The sequence below is a fragment of the Somniosus microcephalus genome, chromosome 1 (assembly GCF_052327205.1).
Source record: "Somniosus microcephalus isolate GS21.2 chromosome 1, FLI_Smic_1.0, whole genome shotgun sequence".
NCBI lineage: Eukaryota > Metazoa > Chordata > Chondrichthyes > Squaliformes > Somniosidae > Somniosus > Somniosus microcephalus.
This window is the reverse complement of record NC_140987.1, coordinates 411476052-411490448: the sequence shown is the minus strand read 5'-3', so window position 1 is coordinate 411490448 and position 14397 is coordinate 411476052. Positions and strand designations below refer to the sequence as shown.

At 40.9% G+C, this 14397-nt stretch overlaps 1 protein-coding gene across 2 annotated transcripts in view; it reads right to left on the bottom strand.

Moving 5' to 3' along the window:
- Window positions 1-4349: 4349 nt before the first annotated feature.
- mtmr8 (myotubularin related protein 8) overlaps window positions 4350-14397 on the bottom strand; it is a 44461-nt gene continuing 34413 nt past the window's right edge. For both annotated transcript variants that reach the window (XM_085999036.1, XM_085999028.1), the window contains 5 exons: window positions 14038-14087; window positions 11795-11995; window positions 10918-11046; window positions 8214-8340; window positions 4350-5272 (listed from right to left, as the gene is read on the bottom strand). In XM_085999036.1, coding sequence (XP_085855162.1) covers window positions 4943-5272; window positions 8214-8340; window positions 10918-11046; window positions 11795-11995; window positions 14038-14087 — 837 coding nt within the window. In that variant the 3' untranslated portion in view covers window positions 4350-4942. The remainder of the gene's footprint in view (window positions 5273-8213; window positions 8341-10917; window positions 11047-11794; window positions 11996-14037; window positions 14088-14397) is intronic.

The window sequence follows — 14397 nt, the reverse complement described above, 5'->3', positions numbered from 1 at the left end:
AATGGTCCTCCTTTATCATCTGAAAACAGTACATTTTATCCTCAGGGGTTTCCCCAATGATCTAGTGGGTAACGCCATCTAATGGGTAGCACTAAACCATACAGATCCATAACTCCCAGTCTGTGTTGTAGCCAGGGTATGGGCATATCTGGGGGTGGCAAGAGGAAAAAAAAGTCTGCATTCCTGCTGGCGATTTCAATCCAGTGACCGGAACTGGAAAGTTCATCAACAGAGGACAGAATAAGAGTCTGCTGGCTTGCCACATTTGGCCTCAGTTCCTGAGAGCTAGAAAAGAAGAAATATCAGCTCATCACTACCGATTGATCTCTGCTGGACAGTGCACTGGTGTGGATGTCATTTGAGGACAGCATCTAGTTTGGCCATGATGTTCCAATGGTCAAATAGATTGCTAATGCTCACTAGCTCATATTCACATGGAGAATGCAAACTTAGGCAGGTACTGGAGGGCACTAGGGGCTTGTCAAAAGATGCCCCAGCAAGTCTGTCTTCAGGAGAGAGGAGAAATTGTCAAAAAAACTGTAGTTACGGTTTCATATAGTTTTCTTTAAGACTGCTGAGCAAATTGAAAAATTTCAGTTTGAGAAAAGGAGACTTTCCTCAATAGCAATGTTTATCTGTTAGGCAACCGATCTATACACACCAGGGAGGTCCCAGTTCGACCAAGTCTGCTGTTCTCCAATTTCAGACAGGCAGCAAGGATTGTACAAAAAGCATTATCCCCCACCCTTCCCGGACAAGAGATATATATTAAAAAAATTGGCCATGGTTCGGATTGCTATCTGTTAATTCCTACTGGAAATGCACAAGTATAAACATTGGCAGAGGTCAGGATGAGGTTTAACTGATGTGTCCTTCTCACCAAATGCGGTCAAATAGCATACCAACAATTACCACCAGGACTCAAATGAATAATGGTGTTCTGAACAAGATAGCAGAGGACATCTGATGCTTGGGAAACCATACTCTGTCAAGGAATCAACAGGATAGGCGGGGAAGGGGTAAAATTGGCAAGATAAAAATACACAGGCAACAAGTAGCCTTCCAACTCGCTCCAAATTGATTTCTATGTAGCAAAATCCAAACAAATTTATATTTATTTTCTTTCAGTCATGAAGTGTCATTTACAGGGCAGTATTGAAGAAATTAGCCATCAGGTTTTTAAGAAGAATATTCTTCAAAAATCACTACATTAAGTTAAACAATGCAAGGGAATTACACAGATCTTGTGAAGAAGGTTGAAGCTGAGAAGGCACAGAACAGGAACAGTCTTTTTAAATGTCTGTACATATAGGACCAACACAGGTGAAACAGGTATTAAAGTAACAAATATTCAGTATTGTGCTTGATATAATTAAATATCACAATCATACAAGAAGCAGCAGTTTCACTCTAATAGAAATGGCTTAGAAAAATACATTTTTGAGCTGGTAATTAAACATCTAGTGATTTTGATATTACAATATGGTACTGTGGTCAAATCTATAGGTCAATTTTGTTCATTTGCTGAATAATTGCACAAAGTTTGAATAGCAACAGCAAGCCTTTTCAAACAATATGCAATATTAATCTGTACACTAAAACCAAAGGAAAATACTGCGGATGGTGAAAATCTGAAATAAAACACTATACACTAGTGTGTTTGGCCAATGTCTCAAATCAATTCTCCTGAAACGGGCACCATGCTACCCAATGGAAGAAGCTCATATGGAGCAGATAGCACAAATGAAATGATGCCTGCAATCAAACTACATCACAATAAACTCAATTTAAAAAAATATACTAGTCCCTTTACTGACTATAGGTCAATTTAAAACTCTTACTGATTGATTCTGATCTTAAAAACTACTTATAATAATCTAAAGGAGAAAAATAAATAGTCTGGAGAAGTTCAGAATGAATCATTTTCTACAAAATCTCATTGGGTTGCCTTCATTTTGGTAAAATTTCATAGTATCTTACTCTCTACTTTTTAAACACTGTTCAAGTCAACTGAATTCGAATATAGCACTGTAAAATGATTAAGGAAAAAAATGGATGGTTAACTGAGCCAGATAAACCAGGTCTCTGGTTCAATTCTCAGTCTGTGCTGCATTAGCTGATTTAATCGAGGATGGTAGGAGAGTGCTACAAAGGGCCTCAGCACCCTGCCCAAGGGAGGAAATGGGAAGTTATTGACAGTTTTTGCTCCCGATTGCTATCCAGGGACTCCTACTGGATTGTGTGCGTGTCCATGTATAATGTGAAATAGTACAGAATCTGGCTCCTTCCCACAAACAGTTGATTAGCCTGTTGACACTGTCTAGGAGATTTATACAAAATGCTATTTGGTTGAAGTATGGGCAGAGCAGATGTACCCTAGTAATGAACCCTGCACTGGTTGGTGCTTTCAGGAAAGGAGGCAAGAAAACTGGAGGGCAAACGAATTTTTACAAAACTTTCACAGCTTGTGTCAAGTTTTTTGTCTTATAATACTCCTGTGAAGCGCCTTGGGACATTTTACTATGTTAAAGGCGCTATATAAATACAAGTGGTTGTTGTTTTCCTTTGACATTTTAGCTCCTATAAAGTTATTGGGTACCCAATAATCCCACTGACAGTTTCTAACACTCAAAAATTAATATGTAAAATGGTATATAAACCACACATTCTTGTATCCAAACTATTTAGTGCATTTACTATATTTATAGGCTACATTAAAACCGTTGTCTTGGGTATCCTTTAAAATAATTTACTAAAAGCAACACTTTTCCTCCTCCCACCAACTATGGTTTCCAAAACACAAATTAATCCGATCTCTAATTAAAAAAAAAAAAAAAATCCCTCCTCTGATCCAACTAGCTCCAACAGTACATGTACTGACAGTCAGCAGTTATAGATGAAGTGGTGAGAATTCTTCTCATTTGCACCAATATGACCTCTTTATACGAGTAGGAGACCTAGAGCCTGAGGGAAGGGAGTGGTGCTGCACTAGCCAGGGTGAACAGGAGAGCAGGAGCTGGTTAGCAAACGAGTACATTCCCCAATGTGAGCTGCAGTAACATCCAGCACAATGACTTGTGTATAAGCCCCCTATTTTCTACCCTTAAATATGAACCAAATATCTAGTCTTACACATGTGTGACACATACACACCGTATAATAAAATCCTAATTGTGACAATTTTATGATCTATTTCAAATCATAAAATTCTGATCATTGTTCAGACACTTTCTTCAGAGAACACTGTAGGACTGTAAGTAGTCTTCAAGAAAAAGCCATTAGGGAAGCTCAAACTCTACAATACTTTACTCGGTTTAATTTTTACTTATTTGTTGTTGGCAAACCCACATGGAAAACCTGCCATCTGACAGCACACGACATTATAAATGGACAAGAATTCTGCACTTCTGACATTATCTAGTGCACACATTTTCATAGAACCCGAGAGCTCCCCCCAAAGGAATTGCAAAACATGGCCTCCATCTTATTGGCTCTTTAGTGCACCCAGTAGGGACTGGCAATGAGGAAATGTGCTGGGTAGTGCTCTAGCTGAGATTAGGTTAGTTGGTGTGGTAGCCCAGGAAATGCCGAAGAAACTTTGGAATTGGAATAACCAGAGGTTCACTTTCGGACAATAAATCACAGAAAACAATAAACCAAACATGTTAGAAAAGATAAAATGTTTATGACAATCTAATATTAAAGATCAGAAAATAAACCGTGGAGTCCCAGGAATGCACGTTTCCTCATGATGTCCGTTAAAGTAAGAAATCAGCACTGACTAGTATGGCAAATGTAGCACAATTACCTTTAGAACAGGCAAAATGTGAAGTGATAATGTCTCATGATCACTCTGAAAGAGCTGTGAAATCTTTTGCTAATTACCAATATTGTTCATAATTAATAGAATACTAGTACAACCCAATTATAAAACCACCCTGCAAAAACGATAGTGAAATACAACTTACTCCAGTGACCTAGTCCTTAAAGGGTCTCCCCATTCCAGGGTGGTTCTAAGTCAGCCAAGACCAGAACGCCCTGGATCAATCCCCCCCTCCTCTCCCTTTGTGCCAAGTTACTTGATCTCAGTTGGGGCAGCAGTTGGTCGTAGAAATTTGCCAGAGCTCCTGTCCCGAATTACTATGCAGTGACACTTGCTGGGAAATACATGTGGCAGGGATTAGACTCAAATATCATTGCCGAATAAGTTGTCTTATTGGCTTACACATAGAATGGTCATTTGGGCAAGATGTCAGAGGGCTGGTGGCAGCCATGGAGCCATATCTGAACAAGAGTAATAGAAAGGCAGATGAGGAGAGAAAAACTGGAGAAAAGATTAAAAAGGGAAATGCAATCATAACAATCTGTTTATTCATTAGAAAGTATTTAATCTAAAACTTGAAGTTCCAATTTAGAAAAAATATTGGTCAATTGCTCAATATATATACAAAGCAACCAGTTTAGGTTTCTAAAAGGGCTTACCACACCCAACACTGGTTTCTTCAGTAGTAAAACTCTAAAACACTACAATGAAGCCACTTAGTGAGATTGGTCCTTTAAAGTCTAAGAAATACAATAAAACAGACTTGCAATAACTGGACAGATTATAACATCTGAGCCTCACCACTAGGAGCACACCAGGAATTCAGGGGCAGTGACCACAATTTCCCATCCATTGTGGACAGTCGCCTAAATTTCCACTATGTGCTCCTGGTAGGTGAGGATCCACACTAGGAGTGCAATTTTATAAAATTATCCCTCTGAAGTACATCCTTCCATTTAAACAGCCAGACTCCCTGACAGATCATGAAATATCTTCCCTTTGTTAAAAAGCTATTTCTTGGCATTTTCCCTTTGACACACTTTTGCAGAATGATATAAAATATCAAGAACAAATACATTTGTGAACAAACACATATACAATTTGCTTAGAAATAAGTAATTATTTTTCTATTGTATCTTGGAATATTTGACGGTTTTCTTCATCTACTTGTATGTTCAACTTGACTAAGCCAATGGAGTCAACGTAATTCAAAGTAGATTGAGGTTGATGTGTGAATGATGAAGAGTCTGTTACATTTTCCCTTTCTTTTCTCCCATCAGCAATAGTTTCTATTACCTCTTCTGTTCCATTTGGCAACTGAATTTTCTGTTCTTCCATATAGTCCTGAGGAGCACCAAGTACTTGGGACTGGGAAGAGTCTTCCTCAATAGAAAGTTTCATAGGCAAGATAAAGGTATCAGAATGTGATTCATCCAGTTGAATTAGTTTCTGTATGAAGAAAAATAGAAAAGGGTATCAGAAAAACAACAATGCACATCAACTCAAACTCCATTCACTAAATCTCTAATTATAAAAAGACATACAATGATTTACATATTGGTCGAGCATTCTACATTTTCCCTAACATAGCATTGGCATAACAATTCTTGTCAGCATCAGTATGACAATTTTCTCTCTACACTTGAAGGCATGCCGAGGATACAATTCAATGTGATCCAAATGGGCAATAGATTTCCCATAACCAAAGACATGGTCCAGGAACTCTATAAACTGATGTATAACAGGGACAGAGTTCCAAAGGTAGACGAAGCTGTGTGTGAAGCTCTGTCACTAACAATTTGTTGACTTTTTGGATGGATTTATAAGGAGATGCAGCTACTCTTCCTGTACTCTTGGTGTAATCATGAGGTCTGGTTTAAGCACTGGCACCAATTTAGGTGCTCACCAGATATGCAAGAAGCAGTCAGATTCTCAATGACAATAGGTCTTGTAGAAAACTGAAGACAGGAATGATGGCAAGTAGGACCAGCTTTCTTGATATCCCAATCTTCTACCATGTTTGCTACTTGTCTGTCCATTGTAGATTATATGAAAGTCTGCAATTGGAACGGATTTGTAACTATCACAAAAACATCGTCTGCATTTTTTGTTAGTACTGGCTTGGCTTTCTGAGCTTTGCATACACCGCTGTCCAATTCTTTCAAGGTGTTGCAAAAGATAAGCATCCGTTTATCATTTCATATCAATTCAGGAGTTCATCAGATATGCCAGAAATCGAGTGATTCTCAATGAGGCTGGAATGTCAAAATGCCATAGGTTGCTACTCTAAACTGTTTCATTTCTGGACTACAAGACTGACAAATTGTCTGCAGCTATTGACGTCCTGCAACAGTTTTTCCATTCATTATCGTTTCTATTAACCTTAAGATTGGCAGTAGGCATACTGATCAGTAATTACCAGGGTTACAACTCAATCCTTTCTTGCGACGGTTCCCATCAACAGTTCACCAAGTTTATCCAGTGAGTACTGAGCCATACACAGGTGGTAGGGGCACTACCAGTGGCTTTAGAGCTTCCACACTTCAGAGGGAAAAATTAGTTAGCTTTCTGGCTCCTGACTGCTATTCAGCAATGCATTGCTGGAAATGTGCAAGAGTGGATACCATGTGAGGATAGTTGTATAGTCTGCTGACACTTACCGTCAGGGCTGACACATCTTGTGGACATAATTTGAATTTCTGTGAAAAGTACCGTTGGGAATGAAAACTTATTGGACAGAAAAGAATTCTTGAAAAGCATGAAAAAGGGCAAGTTGTCAGGAGAAAATTGTTTCTCAATTGTAAGGGCAGCATGAATGTGAATAAGACAGACCAAATGAAGGCACAACTGTATATCAAGACAGAAATTAGTACTAAATGCAGATTTTTTTTTTTTTTTTTTTAAATAAAGGAGATATCCCTAATGAATTAACCCCTTTGGATTTTGTTGGAACAGTGTCCTATGAATTTCCCAAAGGATGCCTTCAAGATTGGTTGGGGAAATGCCCTAAAATGGAGTTTAGCTTGCTGGAAATATGCACAAGTGGACATCATGTGAAGACAGTGGCGTCGTCTGCTCAAAATGGATTCAGTTGTTGAACTGAATGCTGGGAAAGGGCTTTTAACCAATACAAGTGAGGCTAATTTAAAGCATCACCCAGGCTTTTGGCCATGAAGTTCCCAGATAATTTGGCCACTAAAATCTAAGCTAAAGGTCATAAAGCAATTAAAGCTATAAAAGTTCCCAAGTAATGATATAAGAAAAAAACAGTGCTTATACTACGGACATCTCTTACTAGTACGAGACCCCATTGTCCCGAACTCAGTCCCCAAGTGGAACACCTAATGGAAAATAAAAATATAAGGTTGATGGGGAATGGTTGTAAGAATTCATAGACACAAGTCAGTCTTGCTTGGGAATAGCCATGTCCAGTGACTCAATGACAGTCACAGGACCCACATTTATAAGGTTTAATTGGTAAAAGGGCAGAGTTGAGACCTTCTAACAGTTATCATCCTGATTGGTGGTTAAGTGAATATAGGGAGACTTCCCTTCGCAATTAAGATATAAAAGAGAGGGCTTTTACACCCCTTTAATGGTAGGCAATCAATAGTCAGTAGCATTAGCAGTCGGAGACGGTCTGTAGTAAGCTCTTTCCAGCGAGACCAAGTTGTCTGTCTTTGTAGAAGTAGCAATCTTTCTCTGTTAGTTCACTTTGGTTCTCTAAGATGCAGAAAGTGCCTACAGGTACAGTGTATTAGGACAGGGAGTAAAATACCAAGTTAGCTTGTGAGGCTGTATTAGCCAGTTGCCGGCAAAGATGAGGTCAGTGTACGAGAGAGACTGAGGGGGTTCGCACATGTGCACGGTGGCATAGTGGTTAGCACTGTTGCCTCACAGCACCAGGGACCCGGGTTCGAATCCGGCCTCGGGCGACTGTCTGTGTGGAGTTTGCACATTCTCCCTGTGTTTTGCGTGGGTTTACTCCGGGTGCTCCGGTTTCCTCCCACAGTCCAAAGATGTGCAGGTTAGGTTGATTGGCTATGATAAATTGACCCTTAGTGTTAGGGGGATTAAATACGTGGGGTTACGGGGATAGGGTGGGATATGTGTCGGTGCAGGCTTGATGGGCCGAAATGGCCTCTATCTGCACTGTGGGTTTCTGTGATTCTGTGATGTGCAACGGAGGGGACCCGCCCACGCGACAGCAGTGGAAACATTGACTGATTTTTTTCCCTCCCTTGAAGACAGGCAGCAAGGCCAAATGTAACACCCCAACTCAGTACAGAATGCAAACCGAATCTGGGCCTCATGGTCTGTATGTCTTGTATGACACCAAGCAGTGCCTTTTATCACAGAGCCTCAACATAGCAATTTTAAATTCTCTTACCTGATCCAGATCTGCTACAGTTCCCTCCAGTTCAATTTTCTGTTTCGTTGAAGCATGTAGACAATCCAGCACAGATTGTTTTGGTTGCATTCCTCGATCAAAATGATTATACATACCACACCAGAACCTAGGCAGGAGAACAGATGAAGTCTTTATAAAGATAGCAGCACTTTAACAAATGGCAGTAACCTTTCGCAATAAAAAAACGTTATATTCTGGTGAACTAATAATGGCTGAGGATTTTCATCAAAGAATACATGTAACAAATAGAAACTTACAAAAGGAACCTCAGATTATTAAACTTTTTTTTATTACAAAGCAAAAGTATGGCAGTAAAACATTAATAGCCAACATATCAGGGGCTCAATAAAAGAGATTGCACTTTATGGAATTAACAATAAAAATCAATCTATCCATCATGGTTACATAGTTTGTTGATGCTCTCGTGCACCAAACCAAAGAGAGAACATCTTGACCACAGCGATGATGTTTGATGTCCCATAAGGGAGAAATTATTATTTACAGGAAACTTTCTGGTATCCGGCACGGACGGGACCGACGTGGTGCCGGTTCATCAACAATTCCGGATAACGGAACGCTATAGTAAAAGATACGGAGCTCAGAGCTCCGTATAAAGCAACAAACCCTAACAGCTTCAAAACAAATCGGCACAAGTTGCAAGCATCTCTGTAGCTTAGCAACAGCTTCAGCTACACCCTTGCACAGCAACAAATGGAGTAAAAAAAAAGTAAAAGTAAAAAAGGTTACCTGAACCGACTCCTGAATTTTGCCGGTGGATAGAGCGTTCCGGTTATTTAGGGGCCGGTTAATCGAAAGTTTCCTGTATTTATTTTTTTTAAAGTGAGTCAACAAGGGATACTCACAGCATTAGCTTAAACGCAGCATAGGCAATGAAGGAAAACGCTTGCCAATTAGTTTAGTTGGAATACAATGGGCTGGATTTTCCTAAGCCCCTGGATTCGGGTTGGAGGCGTGCGGGCGATAAAAATCGGAGATCCGGGGGTCCCAACCCCATCCCGCCTCCATGTCAATTTCATAGGAGTCGGGTTGCCGACAAGTGCTGGAACCCGACTCCCAGAGGCGGGAAGGGATTAAAGGCAATTAAACTGCCTGTTAACAGGTAGTTTTTTGCCTATTCGCGATTTTTATTGCTGGTTTGTGGGCTTCCCAACAGCTCCAAACCACGAAAAGTTTTCGAGGCGGGACGTGGGTCTGAGGTCTTGGAGGGGTCGAGATGCCCAGTGTTCAGGTGAGTGAGGGGTGCAGGAGTGCAAAGGTAAGTGTTTTGCAAGTGTTTAAAGTGTTTAAATAAGTTTAACTTACTTTTACTTACCTTTACAGGAGTCCTGCATTCCGGTGTCGGGAGTCGGCTGCAAGAACCACAGAAGCTCCGATTTTTAAAAAAAAAATCAGCTTCTTGGTTTCTGCAGCAAAATGATTTTAAAGTTATCCTGAGAAAGGACTGAGGCTGAATTAGCAGTTTTTCAGTGCTTGACAGCTTCAAACAGCTGTTAAACACTGATATTTCATCTGCCAAAAGCTTTTGACAGATGAAATGTCAATCTCTGACGTCACCTGTTGCCGGGTGGCCCTTAATTGGCCTGCTGAGCCCACAGGGCGGGCTCAACAAGGTCAATCAGAGGAAAATCCAGTGGGTTGGCCACATCTCCATGGAGGCGGGACAACAAGCCCGAATGTGGGTTTCCCACCTCCAACCCGCCCCCGTAGCAAAATCCAGCCCAATGTGTGGTGTAACTATTTTAAAACTGACATTTAAGAAATAGCAAAAGAAAATTATTTCATCAGTAGGAAACTTGGCACTTTCTTACAACTTCGATGTAAATATGTAATACAAGATTGACAAAAATGCTGTACTGTTTCCCCTCAGCCCAATTTTCACCCCTCCTTACCTGAAGGTGCTGACCGATACTGGGTATGGTTTCATAGATGCTGGCCACACTCTGGTACCTTGTCCAAGTGTGAGTCTTACTCAAATGTGAACAGCATTAAAGCCAAGCCAAATCCTGTCCTCAACAGAACTCCACACACATATTGGCCCCAATATTTACTTGGGGCCAGGAAGAGGATGGGGTGGGGGGAAAGGATTCTCAGACTTCCTGCAGATTGACAGGCTGCCTGCTGGGATACCGAGGCCCAGGAATCCTGGCCTCCACGAGTTAAATATAAAAATGCTGTTAAAATGAAGGCATGCATCCTGCTTAAAAAAGCTTTCAGTGATCGGCGCGCCTCCTGAGAGCAGGCAGGTCACCCACCGCCCCCAACCCACCTCCAGTAAAACAGGAAGTGGGCGTTTTTTTAGATTTGAAAATGTTTGACCTCCCCACTAGCCACCAACCCACTCGTCCTTGGGGGTTAAAATTCCCACATTATTTGCACCAGGTATCGCTGGAACAATGACTGGCTGGTTTCCCCTTGCCTATGGTTCACTAACCGATAGGCACAAGACCAATTACAATGCCCCCATTGCAGATCTGGCTATATCAGCTAACTCAGCAAAGAAACCAGTGATCTTCTGGCCTATATGTCCTACTGTTACACAAGGCACTGCCTTCACCCACGAATTGATCAAGGAAGCTCGCTCAAAATATTTTCTAGAAAACTGTTACAAGAAATAACAAAGGACCAAAACCAAAAAAGTTTCAAGTCCTTGAGACACACTTACTTGAAGTTAAAAGGGGCAGTATTGGGCTTCAACACAATATTTATTGCACTGGGTTTATATAGGGGATTCTGGTACAGGTGTTGCTTCTTCAATAGGAATGGCCACAAGGAATTAGTCTTTTCTTGAAGTCTATAACCACAAAAAAATCAATTTCTAAAATTATATAAGCAATCTTAACATTTAAGTAGACATTTTAAAGCGGCTAGTGTGGTCACACGGTCTTCAATCATTTAAAAAAACAAACCTGGTAATAATGATGAAAAATTTACATTTATATGCTGCTGCTTCCAAATCAAATTCTCCCCTTCTCTCCTGAAGCCACTAAACTTTTATTGGGAAATAGTTATCTTATCCAAATGGCCACTCTGAATGTGAGCCGAGACAGCAACTATCGACAGGCTGCTCAATTGTGGAGGGCACCATAGGCACAGCCAATCCTGACCTCACCTGCCGTGCACACACATGCACTTTCTAGGTGAGGTAACTATACAGCATTTAGGAGTGGGACTTGTTTTCTTGTCAGGGCTGTTGAGGTTATCTGTAGCTCTCCTGTTGCCCTGGCTGAGATCAGCTAATTCAGTACAAACCAGGAGTTCTGGTTTTATTTCCTCCTCTAGGCTGCCATTGCAAAATAATTAATGCTGGCCAAGATATGTTATATGAGGCTGGGTTGCTTATTGGGTCAGACAGTTTATAACTAGCCCTTAGAAAATATTATATATACCCAGAGCCAATTCAAAACGCAATACTTATCGCAATTGATGACTAAACATGGCATCAGTTTAGCAATGAGCACAAGCTCACGAGGGCTCTCTGAACCATAATGGCTAGCTCTTGTCTAGCTCATTTATAACATTGATATTCACTTTAAGCTCACTTTAACTCTTGACGTTCTTTCTGGCAGTTTCCAATGAAGTTGCCAAATTGACAGGAGAAGACATGGTCATGGATCTCCAGCAGATACTTCTGATTAAACTCAAAAGCACATGGAAACTGTTCCATCAGATGCCAGATGCATTCAATAAACTGGGTAAACACAGGAGAAACTTCTTTCGGGTCACCCTCCAGATGGCCACATCTAGGAAAGATAAAAAGAAACTAATGAGAATCTCCAACCTTACATAAAATAAAATCCCTGAATTGAAATTGTATTTTTTGAAAAATATTTTGCCTTCCAACCTACTTCCCTCCTGACATGAACATATGATAGCCACCATTTGACACCTTGTCCAAGTTGCTCTTCTTTACATGCAAGCCTGCATCATTGTAAGCTATTCGACTGTCCAAGCTCAATCCTGTCCTCTCAATTTGTACATGCACACACAAAAACGTCCCAAGGCACTTCACAGGAGAATTATCAAATAAAATTTGACACTGAGCCACATGAGGTATTAGGACAGGTGACCAAAAGCTTGGTCAAAAAGGTAAGTTTTAAAGAGTGTCTTAATGAGGAGAGGTAGCGAGGCGGAGAGGTTTAGGGAGGGAATATCAGAGCTTAGGGCACAGGCAGCTGAAGGAATGGCTGCCAACGGTGGAATGATGAAAACTGGGAATGCACAAGAGGCCAGATTTACATAGAATATACAGCACAAAAACGGGCCATTCAGCCCAACTACTCTGTGCTGGTGTTTATACTCCACACGAGTCTCGGCAGCTGAAGACATGGCTGCCAATGGTGGAGCAATGAGAATCAGGGATACACAAAAAGGCCAGAAATGGAGGCATGCATGAGATCTCAGAGGGTTGTAGAACTGAAGGAGGAGTGAGGCCATGGGAGGGATTTGAAAACAAAGATGAGAATTTTTAAATTGTGGCGTTGCCGGATCGGGAGCCAATGTAGGTTAGCGAACACAGGGGTGATGGTGGGAATTAAGGTACAGGCAGCAGAGTTTGGATGAGCTCAAGTTTATAGAAGGCGGAAGGTGAGAGACTGGCCAGGAGAGGATTGAAAAAGTCGAGTTTAGAGTCAACAAAGGCATGGATGAGGCTTTCAGCAGCTAATATGCTGAGATGAAACTGATTACAGTTCAGTTATTTCTAACTTTAAAAAAATAGCTCAGAACTGGGCCTGACTTTCTGACCTGTGTAAGACACCATTAGGCTGCCACAAGACACTGCTGAAATACAAAGTTACTTGAACAAAAGGATTATTTGTATTTGTAGAAAGAAGATATAATACTGCTAAATTCACACAATGAATTACTTTTGGAGTGACATGCGCAGGAAAGCACCAGCAATATCACACAAACTGCATTGAGAAAAGGAATGGTAAGCAGAGAACTCCTTGCTCTTCTTCAAAATAGTGCTGTAACGTCTGCCCTTTCGGGTGAGCAGGTCCATGGCAAGATCAACAATCCTCATTGCTGTACCATATGTGCTCAAGTTCTGGAGTAGAACAACTTACAACTTTCTGACCCAGAGGTAAGTGTACTACCAAATGAACCAATGTCACAATTACTGGGAATATTTGGCAAAAATGCACAAACACATCACAGTCACCCTTCCGAGTCCAACATTCCTTTTAGTTACAATGAGAGGATTGTCCTATGAGGCGAGATTGAACCTATACTCTCTGGAGTTTAGAAGAATGAGAGGTGATCTCATTGAAACAAAGATTCTGAGGGGGTTTGACAGGGTAGATGCTGAGAGGTTGTTCCCCAGCTGGAGAGTCTAGAACTAGAGGGGCAGTCTCAGGATAACGGGTTGGCCATTTAAGACTGAGATGAGGATGAATTTCTTCACAGAGAATGGGAAAGCAAGGGGAGGGGAGCAGGGGGGAAAGGGAACGGAATATAGCCGAGCTAGATCTCATCCTCAACCAATGCCGAACCATCTGCACTTTTCAGCAGGACTCAGGAACAGAATTTCCTCCCTCCCCAGCCCAATGGCACTTGTTTTACTTCAACTACTGCCCTGATTGAGATCAGTTAATCAAGCAGATACCAGAAAATAGACCTGGAGCCTTTTGCCTTGCGTGACTTAGCACTAGACCATGAGATGCCTTTACCCACTAGGCCAACAAGGGAGCACTACCATTACCTTTCAATATGCTTTAAACCTTTGCTTACAACAGAGAAGCTAAACATGTACACAATTGTCCATGAAAGAGCATCTGATTACCTTTGGGAGAATTTGTGTCCCATAGAGATCCATTCTTTTTCTATAAGAACCTTGAAAAGAGCAAACATGTAATTACACTAGCACAAATGTTAGAAATAAGCATTTCTTGTTGATAACCTCTAAAATAAATTCCTGATTCATCAGCAATGGAAAACACACATTTCCTTTTATATTTAAGTCAGCAACTTAAGAGCGGTGTCACTTTTTAAATTTACATCGATTTAATATTCCTCTGAAGTACTTCATTTAAAAAAAAATCTTTACTTAAAAGGCATCCTCTTTAGTTCGGGCCTCGACTTCAATCTTCCCAGCAATCCCCTCATTCTCAATCTGTAACCTTCAACAACTGTTCATTCGTGA